This window comes from Rhopalosiphum maidis, chromosome 2 (assembly GCF_003676215.2).
Source record: "Rhopalosiphum maidis isolate BTI-1 chromosome 2, ASM367621v3, whole genome shotgun sequence".
NCBI classification, from domain to species: Eukaryota; Metazoa; Arthropoda; class Insecta; order Hemiptera; family Aphididae; genus Rhopalosiphum; species Rhopalosiphum maidis.
Window position 1 is genome coordinate 68,629,540 of NC_040878.1, and position 21,909 is coordinate 68,651,448.

The 21,909-nt window shown below is 30.3% G+C and overlaps 1 protein-coding gene across 1 annotated transcript; it reads right to left on the minus strand.

The window, feature by feature from the left end:
• Window positions 1-452: 452 nt before the first annotated feature.
• On the minus strand, window positions 453-13,501 carry LOC113552187 (mucin-2). Its single transcript, XM_026954927.1, has 2 exons — window positions 13,039-13,501; window positions 453-3,002 (listed from the first exon to the last, which is right to left on the minus strand). The coding sequence occupies exons 1-2, from the start codon at window positions 13,148-13,150 to the stop codon at window positions 1,903-1,905; spliced, it is 1,212 nt and encodes a 403-aa protein (XP_026810728.1). The 5' UTR covers window positions 13,151-13,501; the 3' UTR covers window positions 453-1,902.
• Window positions 13,502-21,909: the final 8,408 nt, after the last annotated feature.

Genomic DNA, 21,909 nt, shown 5'->3' on the forward strand with positions numbered 1-21,909 from the left:
TAACTATTCTAAGGCATAATATGTATACCAATACAAATTATATTATAATACTAAAAATAATTTTTAAAGCGACTTATTTAACTCTACTCATACATTGCTTATTCAATAAAAAAAAATAAGTTAACTATATATTATTATAATTATTATTATTAAACGGATTATCGTAATATTACAATAAATCAATAACCGCATTATTAATACTACCTTAAAAAGTAAAATTAACTTGTATAATGTTACTTTCTTTTAATCTTTGGTAAATATCTATAAACTAGACAAAATTACTTTCTATAGATAAATAAATATTATAGTACAATACTTAAACTATAATTATTCATTTTCATTAGTTTTGGTAATTATTAATCAATAATGAATAATATAATGAATTGACTAAACACAATAATTAATGAATATTATATTATATGTAATACCTAAGTATAAATAATATGTGTCGCCCTAAAATCGGTTTCTTTTCGTTATTATAGAAAACTGTTCAAACTGACTTTTAAAAATCAAGTCTATTATATATTATACATTACATATTATATTAAGTAATGCATCCGAAATTACAGTATTGATTACCAAGATTCAAAATTAACGCATGTTTATAAAGTACAAATATTTCAAATGTTACCATTTACCATTATTATATCGTAATATTATGATTTATGACCATTGGATAATTTAAAATTGGTGACCTCATTTTTAAGTTTGGTGGTAGTATCGAGTTATACATATAATACAGTAGTGAGAAATTAAATACTTGATTAGTCGATTACCATTTTATGTTTTAATGCAATTTTTAAAATCCTTTAACCACGATTTGGCGTTTCGATTGAGAATTAATGAACTATATATCATAGTCATACTCAGTTCGGACACGATTGGTTATACGATTTTTGTAAGGTTTGATCCATCTATGCATTAAATTGACCGCAGTATTGAAACCAAATGTCATTTTATATATAGTAGGTATACGATTTTCAAGCAATGGCATCGGAATTCGGAATGTCGTCTTACTACTGCATTGAAGCAACACCGAAATAATTATCTACAGATTTGAAGCGGATCATCATTTAAAAAATAACGTATCTGAATGTTATATATTACATATATAATATATATTTAACAGAGCGATTCACCAGCCATGTTCGTACATCGCTTTATCTTTTTATCAAATATTACGTATTGAAGTTTTGAATGTTTTGATTTGTAGAACGACAAACTTTGTTTTTAAGTGAAGACTTTTATTTTTTACGGTTCAATAATAGTTAAGCAGGTGATTTCTCTAAATATTTGGCGCATCGAAAATTAAAATAGAACAAGCGATTTCTGATACAGTTCTCCTTATGGTTATGAGTAATGCATTTTTAATACGTTATACATTTATATTAAAATCGATACTAATATACATAGAACATAACATTGGTTGGTAATAAATGTATGACAATTGTCCGAGCGACGTGTATAATTAGTACTCAACTAAATACTATGGATAATATTTTATTTTTTTTTTCAAATTTTCAGTGTTTTATTTATCTCATATAATATTATTAAGGAATAAATAATACATAATGAAGTATTATAATAACGAATACAGGAAACCACTATTTTGGATTCAATTTACGTTACCCGCGTCAAAGCATTGCTGTCGATACATTACTGATAAAGAGGGACTAGAGCGTATCGCCAAAGGACTGTACACTCTTCGACTACCTTAAATAAAACGTAAAATTTGGAATTATTCGAATAAAGGACAAAACCGAGAAGCGCAGAGTCGGCAAACCCGACGATATTCTAACAAAAACGTCGCGTCGTGTATTAAATTATGTGCCATACGACCGTCGGGAAAGCCTTCTCTCGCGGAGCCGATAAAAAAAAAACGGGTACCGAAGATTAGCAGTTTCATCGACGTGAACCGTAGTAGTGGTCGCGTTTTCTCCGGCTCGGTTCGTCGGGCGGTTGGCTGCCGATATGGTTGTGGTCCTGTATCGCCGGAGCGGCGTTCAGATCGTCCACCTTGCTGGCCGGTCCGTAAGTCTTGACCTTCGAGTGACCCTGTATGATGAGGTACATGGGCCGGCCGGTGACCGGCGACTGTCTGTAATGCGAGAACAGCGGGTCCGAAGAGACCACGGACGGAGTGGTCCGAACGGCCGCGGTCATCGAAGTGGCCGTTTGCGACGGCGGCGGCGGGGTCATAGTGACGGGTGGCGGCATCGTCGTCGTCGTCCAGACGGCCGCCGTGATCGCGGCACCGGTCGTCGTGACAGCGGTCCGGTCCACTTCGTCGTCCAACAGCGCCTTGACGACAGCTAAATGATTGGACGACGGGGAGGCGGGTCGCGTCGGCGCCCGGACCATGGTCGGCGGCGGTTGTTTGCTCTCGGCCGCCGCGTTTCCCGGCACGTCCGGTGACAACGACGACGATGACATCGACGACTGTCGCTGAACGTCGCTCACGGTGGACGGCCACTGTTGGTACGGCGGCGGAGTGAGCATCGGCAGCGGAGTCCTGGGCACGGGCGCGGCCGGGTGCATCGAGTAGTGGTAACCGGCCGCGGGCGCCGACTGTAGCGTTTGCAAGTGGTGTTGGATCTGCTGCTGCTGCTGCGGGTGATGGTGATTGTGCTGGTGATGGTGGTGAGGCTGCAGCAGACTGTTGCTGGGCGGGGGCCGCTTAATAGCCGCGTAAGCCGCGACCACCGGTTCCCTCTTGGAGAAGTCCGTCAGGAAAAACCGTCGGTTGTAACCGCCGTGAACGACCTGCGACGGCGGTGTGGTCGGCGTCGCAGTGGACGCGGACGAGTAGTAGTGCGCGCGGTTGGTGGCCGGCGGCGGTGGTTTCCAATAGTGCACCCGGTCCAGCACGGGCGGCAGGTAGTCGAACGTCGGGTCGTTTTTAAGCGGGTCGCCGCGGCCCAACGGCGTCCACTCTTCGAAGTCCATCCGCGGCGAGATCACGTTTCGGCCGTCCGTCATCGTCGTGCCGGCGGACGTTGCACCTGCAACAGAGCAAACGCAATTCGTTAGATGTATTAAATTCAATAATAATAATAAACATTCGAATTGCCGTAACGGAATCGATTCGTTTCATAACGGCGTATAACGACGCATCGCCGATACTGTATATTATTTTGAATTTTTACACCCACGCGCTTGCACAGTCGTTTAAGTCGTATATGTTATTTCGATGGTATCGGTGATTTATACGGTATATATACCCATCGTTTATAAATACCGCTGGCCAGTTAATGATAAATATTTACACGGCAAAGTCAAAACCGAGTAAAACCTACACTCAAAACTGGAGCTTATTCTTACTTATAATATTATAGTTATTTACTATCGCCATTATACGTGTGACGGTGTTAATTTCATAGAATAATATTTATATATTTCTTTGGCTATCTAATCCGTTCGTTGATTTTCGATTTATATTATAATATTTGCCTGTTGTGCTAATACCCGCAAATAGTATACGGTTTAACGTGATACAGTCAATTATGAAATGAAATCAAAATTGTATTATAATCATTTAGAAGTTCATGAATTAATTATCTATTAGCTGCAGCATTAACGATCATTTTTGGATACATTTAGCTTCGTTATAATATCATGCTATACATTCGATTTTCAAATATCCAAGAGTATAATGAACCATGATAAAAGTCGAGAATTATTAAGTCATAAATGTATAGTCTAAAAGTAATTAATGTCGTGACAAGAGAAACATAATTTAATTATTAATTTTTATTTTTTTTTAAGTAATTTATCTAAAACTGCAAATTATAAAATTATATATCATTAGAATAACTTATGTAAAATATTATAAATAGTCTTTCAAAGTTTTTGTTTACTTTGTAATAATATTAATTAATTTACTCTTATGACGATGAGGCTTAAAATCCGTTTGAGAAGTGTACATTTATACTAAATGTACAATAAGATTTAAGACCAAAGCTATTACTGTATTTATGATTAGAAACACCTCACGGAGAAAACAGATAATACGATAATATAATATATATTATAACTGACACATTTTGATAAGTATTATTATTTTTTTGGTTTAGATAAATTTGTAAATTTTAAATTAAAATATATATTTTCAGCAGTGTAATACTGTAAAAGAAAATTGTAAAAATATAATACTTGTTTAAATTTTAAAAAAGGATTAAATTAGTTCAACTAGACAACATCGTGTTTCCAAGTATACTTAATTTTTATCAAAATAAATGGCACTGGTATCCTGATAATAAATTTGTGTTAAATTTTAATCGTGTTTATTTTCAATCATCTTCATCATTTTTCGTACCTAGATAATAGATCTGCGCACGGGTGTGGTCGATCTGGCTATATATTAACATAGTCTGATTAGTGATTACATTTAGTATTTGTGTACACATGCGCTACATAAACGATAATAGTACTGTACTACGACTGTTCAAAATTTTACACAATACTGCAGAGGATGCTGCAATGTTATTTAAAAAATAAAATATTATCTTTTGGATGGGAAAAATTCTGTGTTATATAATTATTTTATTATTTTATTAACATTTAAAAATCGTTTGTGCTTGTTGTGAAAATAAATATTTACAGATTTTATTAATTCTGAATAAAATAAATTTAAAAAAATGTTATATATTTACATATGCGATAAATGCCAATAACCATGCAATGGTCAATTGATATACGATATCAACATTTTCCAATTATTAGTGAAACGGCAATTTAACGGTTACATAATAATATACCATATAAAGCCAAAATTAAATTTAAGACTGGGACAGTTAAAATTGTGATTATCCCGGACCGTTTTATTTCCTCGGTGACCATTTAAATAATATACCGATACCCTGGCTGTATTACTTCGATGTTTATATAATTTTTTAGAACAAAAGTTTGTTTTTGAAATTAACGAATAGTCAAATAATATAGTTTTACTACAGCATCTAAACGTAGGAGTGGACGAAAATACGATTTTTTCCACCAACACGCCCATTTTAAGACGTATATGACGTACCGTCTTTATAAATATGGTTTTCGTTTACGATTTTCTATATATGTATGTGTGTGCGTGTGTGCATGTGAACGTTTTCGGTCAAGTTGTAACCTATATATTTACCGGCCGCATAGTGCATAGGCACTATAGGTAGTATAGATATGTATATAATGTACTATTGGGACTAGTTTCCCGTCGTTTCCGCCGGCTCGCCACAAATTAGTGATCCCGCCGTACGCCCATTAGGTGGTCCGCAATCGCTGCCGCCAAAAAAAAAAAAAAAACTGACCGTGCCTCGGGGGGTCGCAACCGCGCTATATCTACCTATCTATATGTAGGTATATGTACCTTCCGCCGTCTATCCGCAGTCATAATACTACGCATATACGCGAGTAAAATATAGAATAATAAACGTTCTTTTGACCGGTCACAAACCGATTCGCTTTTAATGTTATTATAAGTCGAGTATATATATATATATATATGTACGCCGGTTGTGTTTAAGTACACGTGCCGCCGCGAATGTGTGTGCACTTATTGTTTGTAGTTTTTTACCGTTTACGGATTGACGAGAAACACCAGGAAGACGATTATTATTATTCTTTTTTTTTTTCACCATCTGTGGCAGCTACATACATAGTAGTGTACATTTCGAAGCAAGTTTTCGGTTATGTTCAACTATATTATATACCTGTATATAAAAAGCACGCGTTACAAACGACTCCCACATAATCGCGTAGCCACGTCAAGTCTATACACACTTATCAGTTTTTTTCTTTTTGTCTAGGATCTGTGTATCAAACTGCACTAACCAATTGTACAAAGAAGTGTGTGTGTGTGTGTGTGTGTGTGTGTGTGTGTGTGTGTGTTATTTTTAAGCAAAATTATTCATTAATAGATGATAAGTCAATGCTATTATACTATGTATATAGGTCTATCGTTCTCGTCCGAATGAAAACTAAATTCGTTCGGCAAAATAGCTAGGTACCCGTACAGGAATACTAATTATCGAGGATGAAAACATTTTGGGATTAATTATGATGGTTTTGTTTGGTTACACCTATAATTATTGGTTTGGTAAATATGGCAGTTATTTATGAGTTACAAATTATACACGCAAAATATGCATGAAAATAAAACATACAATATAAAACTTAAATAATATATTAAATAGAGAGTTGGTTGATTTGTATTTACTCATTACTTTTACAAATTTAGAAATACATTGCAGTTATATTGTCCTAACATTTTAAACCATTATTTATGACCTATATTATAATACTATCGAATGATTTTTCATTGATAGGGACAGTAGTGCAGTAGTTGGATATTTATTTGAAACAAAATACAATTCAATGTTTTTTTAAATGATTGACAATTCAAGAACTCAGAAAACGTTTCACTTGAAACAAAAACTAAAAAAAAAAAATCACTGTCGTATAAAATAAATAATGATCTATCATACAAATCTAGGTGTGAATATTAATAGCAAAAAGTAAAATCTAAATTCCTGATTTCAGTTTCTTCACTCAGAGCTAATTTGTTTTATAATCAATTCTTTTTATCTGTCAAGAATTCAAATTGGATATGATTATATACATTTAAAAAAGTTGTTAAGGTGTTAGGAATACAAATTTGAGTGAACATAAATAATTCGCTTTCACTCCTACTCAATATGTTTAAAGCAAGTCACATAATACTGTATGTGCTGATTTTATATAATGATAAAGTAATTATTAATGGTAACTTTACTTCGATGTGATCGATTTGAATTTTTATTTAAAAAAAATATTATTAATTAGGTATATTTTAGACTCTATTAGCATGTTTTTCGATTTTTTTTCTTTTATTAAGATATCATAATACTTAACATACAATAATTATTCATTTATTTAATTAATTTTAGTATAATATTTATGTGTTTATGTATAATTTATTTAAACTATTTTAATTGTTTTAATTTAATTTTAGTTTATGATAGTACCTAATTAAATTAGTAATATTACTTATAACTATTACTATATAAATTAGAATACTTATTCTGCACATAAAGAAGAACCAGTAATAAAAAAGATAATATTTTTTTATAAAAATAAAAATGTAAATTTATGTGAACTAATTAAATCATTGAAAAAAAAAAATTGATAATTAAAAATAATGAATTTCTTTTGTTATTTTTTTTTTTTGCTCTAAAGTAATATTTTAGCTTTTAACCTTTAGTTTATATATTTCTAAACTGGTTAAATTATACAATAAATATCATTAACAATATTAATAATTTTATTATTATTATTTTCATTAATTCTAAAATATACTTGAATTATTTTATTTATGACGTATTATCGTTTATTTATTTATTTTGATATTTTTATACACTAAATAAAAAAATAAAGCCTTACAAATTCGAACCATGTATCACTTTTCAATGAAATTGATCTCAATTAATCATCGTTCGTCGTCTTCCTATTAAGTCCGACCAACAGAAATCCTAAAATATCAGAATTTCATTACCGCGGTAGTGGCACGCAACTCGCTGTAGTCATGATAAAACTCAGAATAAACAGATAAAAATAATAATTGCCTATACACTGGAGCGAAAAAAAATAGTGTCATTGATAAATGCGTATTTGCCTGAACATCAGAACGTGACACGAGTTCTTATATTATATTATATTAAATGATGGCGGTATCGTGCGGGTCGGCATCGAACACTGCAATATTAATACATGGACATCTTAATGTAATATGTATGTGCTCTAGGAAGATCCTTTTTGATTTGCAAAACGAGTATACACTATAGGTATTAGGTACGTATATAGGTTATCGCGATAGGTACGTGATAGTATTATACTGGTATGATTCTATATAATATATGAGCGCGTATGTATTTACTCTTGCTTTTAGGCGGGAAAAAAAACTCATCTAAGCAATAAACGTCACTGCGTATCCGAGTAAAGTTTCCAGGGGGAGTGGACATGTTCTAGTTAAAAATAATAATACTATAGTATCATGCAAATTAAATCGATGGAATTTTCAATTTAATTATTGTTGAATCGCTGTATATGCCGCGATATACCCGAATATTAAAATTATATATATTTACTATGCATACGACTAAATCCATCTTCACAAAACCCTCATGAGGGAGGTGTGCAAAATCCCCTCTAACCCTAATCTATTGCCTGTCCACAAGTGTGCCGCTGTGGCGTGTTTTTTTCAATATGTACGAGTATAATATTAAAACAAACTCTATTTCAATATTATTACTATTATATAATTATTGTCGACCAGTATTTTCCCACTTGTGAGGTCTCCTCCGGGGATTTTATTCATATCGCCGACACTCCAACTCTCCTCATCGCCACATCTCGCACACCAATCGTATATATAATATATAACGTACGTGTGTACGAAATAATATAAATCAAAAAAAAAAAAAACCGTAATGATAATTTACATATTATAATATATGTACACATATGCGCGTGGAATTACGGTCTAGACGCGCGAAGGAGCTATCAATTACAGAAATCCGCGCCACTATCTGATTTCTAGTTTACGACCTACGCGTTTAGGCCACACGGACCACTTGTGGTTGTGGTACACACACGAACTGCACACATAATATAATAATATGTAAGATCCCTCGGGACATGTGTTTCCTGCGTTATATTATTCATATACTCCCCCAATTATAATGTCTTTGCAATTTTCCTTGTAGAACGCAGCGAGTGGACAGGACGACCCATTTACGAGGGTTGCGTTATTTTTAAATCGAATTTTGAAAATAAAAAAATGATTATCAGCGTTTTTTTACAAAAAACCAATTACATACAGTATCAAATTATGATTTAATGAAATCAAAACTCGGTTAAATGGTTGAGACCTATGACGTGACTATAATATTTAAAAATCGAAACGTTCTATTTCTATGTCTATTAAATAATACATTTTTAAATTGTATTGGTTAAAACCTTTTAGTAGTATGGCTGTTTAAATAGTGAACTTAATTAGTTAATTGTAAGCTTTGAGTTGTCAAACGTTGTTCACTAAACCTATATTTATAAAAAAAACAGGTTTTCAAAAGCTCAAGTTAGCGTCTTTTGCTCTGTATCCTTCACATATTATTATTATCGATATTTGATAAATTAATAAAATACCGTCCGTCACGTTTCCAAATACTGGCGTGTGACTTTATTTACTATAGATACGAATATATGATAATAATATATTATGATGCTATAAATAATATAAAACTATATTATTATATCATATCATATTAACAATCGATTTTTATTAATATTTCAATCAAACGCTTACCTAAATAGCTTTTCTTTCGGTACACGGTGGATTCGTCATATGCGTTTGCCGAGTCTATATAAACATAGCCAGATAGGTACGTGTAATATCCGAGCGAAATTATTCACCGGACGTCTGGGCATACGTCGAGTTTGTTCCCGCGCGCAGTGAAAGTTGTCAAAGAAGCCGCCCGTGACCCACCACCGATGGTCATTTACCGTCGCGATAACTATACGGTCAGTATTGGCTAAATACGTTTTGTGCGTAAACGATATATAACATACAATACTAAAACCTACTTAAAAACTTGAAACACTTACGTGATATGATATATATTTTAAAATTTTAATCGTACCACAATAGATATCATTATACCTTGCAGGGCTGCAGACAAGTCGCGTCGAAGTACAATGAAGTATACGCATCTATATTATGTTAGAAAAGTTATCGAAATCGTCTTCTGACTGGGGTTTAAGGCTGCAGCGCATTGCGTATTATCTATATTCTATATATAATAATTATACTCGACAGCTAATTGATTCGTCGTCAACCGTGCACTGCAATCATTAAGAATGTTGACCGAATAACTCACGTATTTTTTCAGCTATCGATTACCTATAATTATAATAAAAACCTATCACGATTGTACGATCATTTATATTCGTATAGGTATTTGCTTTTTTTTTTTCTTAATTTCTATCACTGTCTCTTTTTTTTTTCTTACATTTTTCCCTTGTAGAATCAATTCTTATTGATTTAATTATCTAATTATTTTGTAATTACCGTGGGTAGCTCTGTACACATTCACAGTTCGTTTGCACTCTTTTTCAATGATCTTACGAGTACCAACCAATATCGTGTTTTGAAAAGCATTATATTTGTTATTTAAAAAAATAAATAAATAAATAACTATCTGTGAACTATAATAGACGCAATAAGAAAAATAAATGGCATATGTTTACATTTCACATATATCCATTAATAGCATTTTGTATAGTTGCAGGTTTTAGTTTTGGTTTTATAAATGGTCTCTAGGCCAATTACCTTACAATTGCAATAAAAATTAATATTTATTTTTCAAACTAATTTTTAAAAATTATTGACATTTAAATTAATAAAAATACATTTAAGAGTCTTATTAACTATAATTTAAACATAAAAAGTTATTTGATTAATATTTAATTTATCTCGGATTTCTCAAAAACTGGCATATTATAAATTATTATATTTTGTAAAATAACCTAACATGAGTAATATAATTTAAAAATGATTATTAATTGTTATAATTTCTAATTGTTGTAATTATTTTAATAAATGATCGAAGTATTTCTGATTTTAAATAATAAATATTATAAAAATAAATTATCGATGCATTATTTTACAGTAAGGTGTGTCAACTCTAAAATGTTCAATAATTGTGCAAATAATATAGATTGTATTGTTTATTTTCTAATACATATGAATGTTTAGATAACCAATTTCAAAAAAAAAAAATCCTCATTAACTTTAATTATGCTGTTTAACAAGTTTCAATTTTCATTAATAAATTCTTGGTTTGATGATTCAGTTTTATAGACTGGTCATTGATCTTTCACTTTCTTTACACACAACCATGTACCTGTGGTAGTTATTGAAATTTAAGAGTAACTATATTATAGGGTTTTAAATGTTAATAGTATAAAAATAATAATAAATAAATATAATAGTTTTTGTTAGGTTTTAATTCATATGATTTCCACCATTTGCATAAAACCTCAGTTAAGCATTATTTTCTAAACTACTATGGTTATTTAGTAGTATGCGCATATTAATATTTTTTAATTTATAAAAAAACTTCGATACCTTAAAAATCGAAATATTTAATGATAACTATTATTTATAGGTTACCCTTTTTTTGAACTTCAAGTATTTCGACAGCTGATTATATTATAATTTATAGCAGTAGGCACCTCTTATACATTACCTATTTTAAAAGCCAGCGGTTTATCTAAATACCATACTGCATACATATTATAAATTAATTATTCTAATATGCGTATCATTAGTTGTACGTAGTTGTAAACTTGTACCTATGCATAATTGTAAAATAGGTACATAAATATTTCTCGATGAAAATGTATACCTATCTATAGACTAATAAATATATCTTAAACTAATTGAATGTAATTTACTCAAAATAAATTATATTTATTCTAAATTTTTACATTTTTTAGCTAAGTGTATTATTATAAATATATTTCTTAAAAAATTGAACTACGTATATTGTTATGGTTTCATTTCTGTACCTGTTCATGCAGGTGGTTATTTTGTTATATTCGCTTACTAAAAATGACTAAGCTCAACGACGAGTAATAGATGGTAGAAATTTATAAATTTTGTTGCCTATAATATAATAAGAAAGTTTTAATTTAACGTAAAAATTATTGAAGTATTGAAATTATTACATTACTTTATTATAATATTTCTTTATAATTTATTTTTTATTTTACACATTTGTTTTTGTAATATTGTATTCAGTTTATAAATAATATTTCATGTTCACTTTTTCAATATAAAATGATTCATTAAGTAAAAGTAAAAATAAATAGGTTTAATAATACGAAAGGTTATAACTTAAAATAAAATAAAATAATACATAGCATTTGATAAACTTTTACATTTAATATTCTTCGTGAATTGAAATTCAGGCCAGTATATTTTTTTTTAGTGAAATCAAGTTTGAAATTCACAATAAAATTATTAAAGACGGTCAAGCCGGTGAACCCTAAGGTTCATTAAAAATTAAATTTCATCTGTGGTTAGACATTTTCTTTCAACCACAAATTCGTACATTGTATATACTGAGATTAAGTATATTTTTGATGAGATATCTAATCAACATTATCCCGTATTAGTACTTATCTTTTATAATTTCTAAAAATACGTCTTTTTTTTTTTTTTATTTACACATATAAATTATTTTATAAGCAATAAACGAACAAGTGTAATTCAATTTCGATCATTAAAATTACTTTTATATGTCATTGAAACTGTTTAAGGTATTCAAAAATGACAAGATCAATTTATTTATTTATTTATTTATATTGATTGAAATAATATAACAATGAATAAACGGAGAATTGATACTTTTTAATTTTCACAAATTTAAACATTTCCTAAACGTTTCTCAAAGTAGATTATAGGATATTAATTTAGAAAATATATTCGTGTCGTGATGAATTTTAATAAAATTTAGTACTAGTTGACATTATAATACTAATCGACGAACCGGTTTTATGGAAATGTTAAGCAGTGTCATTATAATTTATATAATAATATAATATTTGAGATAGTCATAATTTTACACGTATCTACAACCAAAATGTTAATCGTTTGTTCTGACAGTTTTTATACCCTTTAACAACTAAATCTAACTATTACTACACTACAAGTATTCATATTTTCCCTCGGTAATTTTAGTTTATTATCTATGTATATTGTATAGTGATGGTTAAAAAGGTATTATTATCGTGAATTGTTAGTAAATATAACGTAAAACTTTTCAATTTAAATGTGTGTTGTGTGTATGCTAGTTTATGTCTTGTCGTAAATCTATAATTGCGTTTACAAATAAAAATAACGACGTAGATAATATTATATTCGTTCGTGTATATATATATACATATATTACTCGGCCACTAAAGGATTTAACCAGAAATGGTTTTTAAAACAACAATATTGAAATCGATACTCACCAGTGTCTTTGTGAGTCCACGGTGCTTGACCGTTGGGTATTTCGGCAGCACCGACCACGATCTTCAACACCAGCACGTTAACTACAAACAAGCACCGCATCTTGGCAATCATCGCGCACGAAATTTTATGCGATTTGACTATTATATACTGTAATAATATTATAATAATAGTATAACGCCTGTGCCGTCGACGTAAAACCAATACGATTTAGCGGCGAGTGAGAAAATAAAAATAATAAAACGTTCGGAAAAGTTAAAAGGATTCCGACTGTAGCGGTGTCCTGCGCGTGTTCGCTATTTTCGGAGGATTAAACAAGATTCACGCGTCGCGCGTAGGACTGTCGTACGGGGTGCCGTGCTGCCGCGATAAGAGGTTTGCCGGCATTTTCGACTTTTTGGCGCGAGCGCACACACATTCACCATGAACACACACACATATACACGCACACCTCTACTGGGCCACTTATTGCCGGGCAATGATGATGAATAACGCTTTCCGCCCGGCGAGTATCAGTCACGCGCACGCCTCAACGGGGGGGTAAAGCTCCGAGACACGTCTGCGGGGGGGAACCTGTTGCAGGGGCCGGTTGGGAGGTGGATTCATATTTTCCAGGGAGAGGGGGAAAGTCGATGGATTTGTGAATGAAATTGAACGTTCGACCGGTTACACGACGGGCGGACTCTCTTTCTCCGCCGCGTTTCCTGCAGTGTGGTGCACAGCCCGTGTCTGTGTCTAACCGTCCGTCTACGCGTCTCTCTCTCTTTCTCTCTCTCAATCTTTCTGTCGGACTGGTTTTACAATATACACGCATCGTCGTGTTTTAGTGTGTGTGTGTGTGTGTGTGTATTTTTTTTTATAGAAATTGAAATCGTTACCGGTAGATACGATACTTACTCGACTCTCCGCTTCTCTGCTATGACGACGACGACGACGATAATACGTACGCCGAACATATAGGTATATACCCGGTATATATGGTGATGTATACGCGAACGATGAGTGTGTGTAGGTACCTCTATTTGTGCGTATGGATCTATCGGCCGGCTCATGACCTCTGCCCGATACTAAAACGGATATTGTTGGAAAGCAGAAACGTTTTTTTTTTTATTATTATTTTATTTTTATATTTCCTTTTTCAATAAATGATCCACGGCGAGTATCGTTTATAACAAATTATTTTACTTACATACATAGCATATAATATATTATTATCAATAGCACAATAATTGTTTATTCTCTTTATATAATAAATATGTTTTTTTAACGTTAAAAAAGTAGGTACATAACATGCACTGTCTATAATATTTTATGTGAAGTTTTCTCGTATTATTTACGTTGCTCGAATGATTTAATAATATTATATCAGTTAACTTTAACAATAACTTTCGAGTTTGTGGATTTAGTGCCTACCTAATAGGAAGAAAATATATGTTGTAGGTACTCATGAGATTAGGATGGACTTAAATAAAGTTAAATGCTACGTAATAACCTCTAAATTCATGTAATAACTCATTTAAAAAATAACTACTCTTTAGGGGTGCATACTATTAGGTGTATTTTGTCACCTCTGACAAAAAAATAAATTTAATTATTTAAAAAAAATATATGTGATATAGAATAATCTGATTTAATATGTACTAATAGGTATATAATATATTATAAACATACATATAATAATAATATATTATATAACTGTTATACATTTTAGATTTTTCCTTCAGATTTATAAAATTCTACACAAAGAAGAAAAACCATTTATAGCATTATGATATATTATGATCTATTTTTTAATTTGACTTGGCCCAATAAGATAATATATTTAAAAACTAAAATACAAATATTAAATCAATTACCATTCATTTTAAATATAATACACTTTTAATATGTCCTACAGTATCCATAAATCCATAAAATATTAAAATGTAATATAAATCTACAGTTTAGGCTCTTAAAATAAATGTTAAAGGAATACCTATTACAATTAACTAACTTACTACATTTTCAAATTATATCGAATAAAAAAAACTAACTATTTTTAAATTCACACTTTTGGTTGTCAATCATCCTATCATCCTGACATATCTGAATGAAACGATCTTTTGTCAAAATTGAAAGTTGTAGTTCCATTTATTTTATAAAAATGTGTACCTACCTATATTGTGTGTATTGAAATTTAAGTTATACTTCACTGGTTGGAATGAAATGTGTAATGTGTATTATACATTTATAATTGAAAATATTTGACTTAATATCCGATCTTAACGACTGAACTATAGTAAAGTGTTTTAATCAACTTGACTATATATTGGACACATGTTGATATATTATTGAAAAGTACAACTTTAAATGATATAGATATCTAATGCACTAATATAAATGATCTAAATTATAAATATTATAAACAAAATATTGAACAATTATTGAGCTTCAGAATCTTGAAACGTATACCATAACCAAACAACTATAAAGTGTGAAATGGATCATTATTTGTTTATTAAACTGTCATCTAAGATGTCAGAATAAAAATAATGATATGTCAATAAGTGGTTGAGTGTTTTGCCCCTGTATTTTAATGAGGCATGACCTAAAAAAACCTGGTATTTCGTATCGTAATTTTTTCCGTTACATTCCAATAAGTTTATAAGAATTTAAACTGTTTATTTTTATACTTTATTTATACATTTATTTTACAAGTATTGAGAATGAAGATTTAGAAATGTTTATACATTTTAATATTATCGATCTCGAGTAAAGCGAAGGTTCTGTTGTTATTTACAATGATGTGAGGTTGTTTTTTTTTTTTTATCAAATTTATTAATTACAAATTGTAGCCAGTCTGTGTCTGTCCTAGCTTTGGTGGTTATCAATATATCTATATAGCAGGGTTGGCCAACTTGCGGCTCACGTCTTATTTATAAAATAAAACTGTACTTTTTATTATTAGGAATTCTAATTTTTTTTAATATATACTTTTATAAAACTATTTAAAATGTATTCATAAACATTTTGGTATGTATACATTAATGTAGGCTATATATACTACATTACTGCCTATAATTAATGTTTTAGTATTCTATCTATTTGGGTTAAATCAACAGTTTTGCAGTGAATAGTGATGAACTGAACAATTGCAAAGAATGGCTACCAAAAAAATTTTGATTTAAAATCATACAGTTTTGTGATAACTTAAAAGTAAATTCAGTTCATTATACACCATAATATAATTAAGTATTTAAATGTAGAAATACGCATGTTTATTCTTAAAAATAATTTATATACATCATTGCATGATTGTATGAAATAATTGGTACTGGTAAGAATAATTGGATAATTCAGTTTTTTAACTTGAACGAAAAATATACATATTGTATAAAGTATATAATATATATAATTTATATTTATAAAGTTAAACATTATATAAAATATATTGTTTCTTGCAGAAATACCTTTAAACATCAACTTGTGAGTTATACTTACACTAAAAATATATTATCAGGCTAGGATCAAATAAACAATTTAGATTCGCCACCATGTAATTGATTTAAAAGTGTAAGAAAAGTTCTTATACAACGGAAGTCAATAGATATTTGTCGATGAAAAAAACTAGAACACTTTTCGTTCCAATAAGGATGGTTCACGATAGGCGTAGATAACAATCTACAGGTGTTTTTTTTTTCAATACGAAGATTAAGTTTTAGTAAATCACGCAAAACATAAAATAATAATCAGACACGAAACCGAAACGAGTAGGTATACGTACGCGTTGGGTTTAATGGCTTGATCGCGTGACCCCGATGACCGGATAATCGTAGAGCACTGAAATGTATCCAAAAACATTATAACGATTACGACTACCGACAGGATTTGAGCGAGAAAGCATAACGGCTAAAAATGTATTTGTAAACGAAACCGAATGTTCGCACGGAGAGAAAGTGGTGGGCGCGTGCACGGGGTTCAGTGGCGGCATCCCTACGGCTCTCGATATAACCGCAACACTAACTGCAGAAGCAGCGGTGGCGGCGTCGGCAGCAACAGCAGCAGATGATGATCCACATGCTAATTGTAACACGATTGAGGCAGAGGAAAAAAACACATTTGGACTTGGGAGTAACAAAACTTGTCAAACTGCATTTCTGAATATAATACGACCGAAATTTTAGCGATTCCCCCCGCGGGTCCTTTAGATGTATATAATATATAATATATAAGTTTACTAGACTAATAAATATTTCTAGACACTCCTAAATTTACGCTAAACTACAATTAGTATACGATGAAAGTCTAACCGAAATCTAATCATTATGTGCGAGAGACAAAAAGTATATATTATTGAATATTTATTTCCGTTATAGGTACATTATATGTACGGTATTCGTATGTGCGTGTCAGTTCTATAAATGTTTTATTGCCACATTGTTTTCTCGACTGTCCTCTTACAACCTAACCTAACCCAAAGTATTTTCCTTTTGTCCTTTCCGACGCAATCTGGGCTATCTACCTATCGACTCGTATAACCTGCAAATAAATAACGCTTTTGACAACATTTACAGAAAATAACTTTGTGTTCCCTTTTTGTATCGATTGTAACAAGACGCATTCTAAAGAATTATTTTGCGTGAGCTCAGTTATGTGTTGTGACTTGTGACCATTGAGGGATGCAAAACAATAGTCATCCTGTGAGCTTATTTTATGTCTTGAATTTTTTCTTAAATGTAATAATATTAATCAGTATACCAATGTAATATTATTAATATTAATATTTTAATTACTTTTTATTATTATTTTAATGTTAATATTATTCATAACTCTTTAAATGGCTGAACTAATTAGTAATTAGTTGATGTTGTAATATCTAAATTATACTATGGTTTTAAAATTAACAATTCATATTTTATCACATCTATGTTTATATATTATGTGTAATGTGTGTACCAATTTCTAAACATGTAGATTTATTAGCATTCAGCAGATAGGAATTATACGTTGAATGAAAATTGCATATGCAGTCCGTTATTACACGTGCATATATATTATATTTATAAATACTATATAAATACCTACTATCTACTAACAACCGTCTAGCCGGAAATGTTAGCGCTTTTAACACATGTTTATGTATTACATATATTTTCTACTGTGGTTACAAAAGAAAAGCGAAAGTATACAGGTGAGAGAGACTTTTAGTATATATAATATGATTTAAACAAAACGGTATTATTCTGTAGAATGAGAAAATGTATTTTTAAAACATATTTAATAACACATATACACGTATGATGTAGTCTGTCTACCGTTTGACCATTTCAATATGCCAAAACGAAAAAATGGTATATATTATACGCCGTTTACAGCGCTTAAGCTTGAAAATTCACTGTTCCGGGCGTCGCGCGTTGAGTAAAATATTAGGTTATTAATTCCGCCGCCGTCGCGTATAATGTAGAAAGCACGACGGAAGTTGGAGTGTTAATAATATTGCACTAATGAATTTTATAACAACTGTATAATAATATCATTTTAACACTATTATCGGCACATACGTAGTTTCGTTTTGGTAGGTAACTATTATAGGATAATTATAATTGTACCTATATCACTATGCATTGATAAGTTACGGCTATTTAAGATCTAGTCAATAATTTTTTTTCCTAAATATTCATACATTATATGCCTGAAATAAAACAAAGTCGTATGATTAACTCTTATAAGTATAGAGATTTTAAAATTTAATTAAATATAATCATATACTTGCAAACAAATTTGGTGTGCGAACTTTCAAATTAATTTTTTTTCTCACAATATTTTGCAGAAGACAACGTTATTTTGAATATATTTTAGAATCTGATGGTTATCGCTTTAAATTGTATAGGAACTAGAACGGTTAATGTTTCTAACGACTCGGACACGCCTATTTACATAATAATAACTCATCTAAACTATGTGGTTTACTACAGTGGGCTATACTCAATATTTATAAATTCCGATATTTTTAATATTTGTTATTGCTTGTTATATTATTTTTTAATTATATAGGTACTTGGAAAATTTGTTTGTATAATATTGCTTAATGAAAATTAAAATATAATCCACGGGCCACACATCATAATAAATTAACTACTGCAAAATGTAATAAATAATAATATGCTATTCATTATTATTAATATGCATTGAGAATATTTATAATCTTGTTTTAAAATGTTATTTAGTTATTAGTTTCTAAAAATTAGCACAGAGTGAAAAATTTAAGAAAAATAAAAATCTATAAGCTATTCTATTATTTAAGCATTAATTTCACTTCAAATATTTTTTAAATGATTTAAATAGGAAGTATTTAACGTATATTATACATTTATACGAGTAGTATAAGTATAGCTTAATTTATATATATATATATATATATATATATATATATACATATACATAGGCAAACTGTTTAAGTTTATTAATTTTGAAACAAAAATTAGATGCTAATAATAGCTGCGTCGGGATGAATGAATAATCAATTGTAATACACTTTATAGCCTAGGGTCTAATAACACGTGACTGGTAGTCTGTCAATGAAATATTACTTGGAAGCGTATAGAAAGCATAACATCGCTCAGTATGAGGTAACCTACATAACTGTGCGTGTATACCACTCAAATGTGAATTGTATGATGCTGTGATATTTTAATACCTATTCCTAACCGGTTATCAGCGCCAAGCGGTCTGGTAATCAGATAGATACGACCAACCACTCATTAATAACCACGTTAAAAACGAAACCTGAGCAAGTTATTTAAATGCAAAAATACAACTCTTGGTTGTCGCCACTGTGTCTGGTAAGTAATTTATTTCAAAAATCGAAAAGAATTATTTAACTTAAAAAAAAAAAACATGTAGTTAAAACTGTTATACATTAAAAAATATTGTCAAACTTTTGGATATTTATTAAACTCGTTGGAGCATATAAGTTATGAATATTTTTATACTTTAGTCAGATATTATTAAATTAATTGAGTAGAATCACAAGTTATGTAAACACTGATTAACAAAATAAATAAATAAATCATGATAAGAGACAAATTAATTCTAAAAAAATAATAACTAAACATTATCTGTGATATGTTTATTGATAATTTAATGTCTAAAGCTAGTACTAGTCGCTAATGAAATACAAATATATTCAATTTAATTTTACTGTATTAAATAATCGCTTACTATAAATATATTATTTTAATACGTTTATGTCAAATATTAGTGTATATAGTACTTTGGTAGACATCAGTACTCGTGTTTTGTAATATCTGTTATACCGTAAATACTTCTGTGATAAATAAATTATTTTAATTGTCATTTTTATCTTTGATCTTTAGATCAATAGGGCTATTCAAAATGATTCGTCTGGCTACAAATAGCTATAATATATTTTAAGTTTTCAGGTTTAGATTGAGTTATAGGTAATTGATACGTCAAATAAAAGAATAATATTTGAAATTTAATTTATTTATATGACTTCTCTTAGTTACACCGTTATACGAACTACATAATATTATTCTATTGTAACGATAGTAAATTCATCCCGTACTTGATCTAGCATATCTGTTGTAATCGACTTCATTGATTCTTAGCTCTTCCGTGGTAGATGGTAATGGTTATGTGCGGCTATATGGTACACCCCAATCGGAAATATATTATTTACGCTACCGTTTATAACGGGCACATTACTACGTCTGTAATGGATACCCCCAACAGTTGGCTGACTCTTACGGGTACAACATTGGCCACTGTATTAGCCGGCACTTGTAGCAGTACACTAGTACTATCATACTGTTATCTACAGCCAAGTGTTGATCCAATGCTGGCATAATACGGACATCAAAAGAATCGTGAGCAAAGGTCCACCAGTATTAGTCGTATGCCAAAAGTTAGTGGAAAACTGGTATTATACGGGCTCGGCAATATAAGTGCGACGAATGCAATACATTATAAAATAATTATGAATTAGTCTATGCACCTAATATTAGATTGACATAATATAACTTAATAGCATATTAAATTTGTGGAATACCCACTTTTATGCAAAATTTATTTTTAAATTATAAATTAATATTATTTAAATTATTCTTAGCTGAACAGTACCTTCAATGTACGAGTTAGAGTAAGATTAGGCGAGTTAGGAGCCAGTTGCCTAGTGACAGACGGATCGTTTTGAATAACTCATTATTTCAATAATATAGCATCTATTTTCCTACGTTAATAATAACAATTCCTTAAATCCTTTCTTTTTTTTAAAAAGTAATCTAAATTTTTTTAGAAAAAAGACTAATAATAAATTTAGTATAAATAATTCAATAGTATAAAAATGTACAGTCTATTCAATATGTATTACCTAACCTATCTATATATTACAAATATAATAGGTATAATTGTATAAGTATACTAACTATAATTTACATTTTGTATTCGTTAAACGTACTAAAGTATTGAATGTGAAATCTTCGAAACTCAGCTAATGTTTTAATTTGAAAGGACATTATTAATGTTATACTTTCACGGGTAAAAAGGGGGACTCTTTTATATAGGTAATTATTTTAGTATGTATATCATGTTAGTATTAATGTATCATACATAGGTACTCATAATTGTAATAATAAGCATTATTTTTTTCATGTGCTCTGTAATGATTCAACCATCCACGTATATTATTTAACCTTTTATTTGTATTGGTTTATAATATATCAGTATAATAATTGATGGTACGATAAAACTATTTAATATATATATTAACCGATTAAACATGTGTATTTATTGAAATTTAATATCGGGATATCACCTTATTTAATTTGAGCGAATAGATGATATTTTTAATTTGTTCAAAATGTCTATATAAT

Bases quoted from the DNA above. Each gene is read 5' to 3' on its own strand.
- LOC113552187 (XM_026954927.1), bottom strand. From the start codon at position 13,150: ATGATTGCCAAGATGCGGTGCTTGTTTGTAGTTAACGTGCTGGTGTTG. The intron at 3,003-13,038 runs GTGAGTATCGAT...GCTCTGTTGCAG, and splicing joins GTGGACTCACAAAGACACTG to GTGCAACGTCCGCCGGCACG.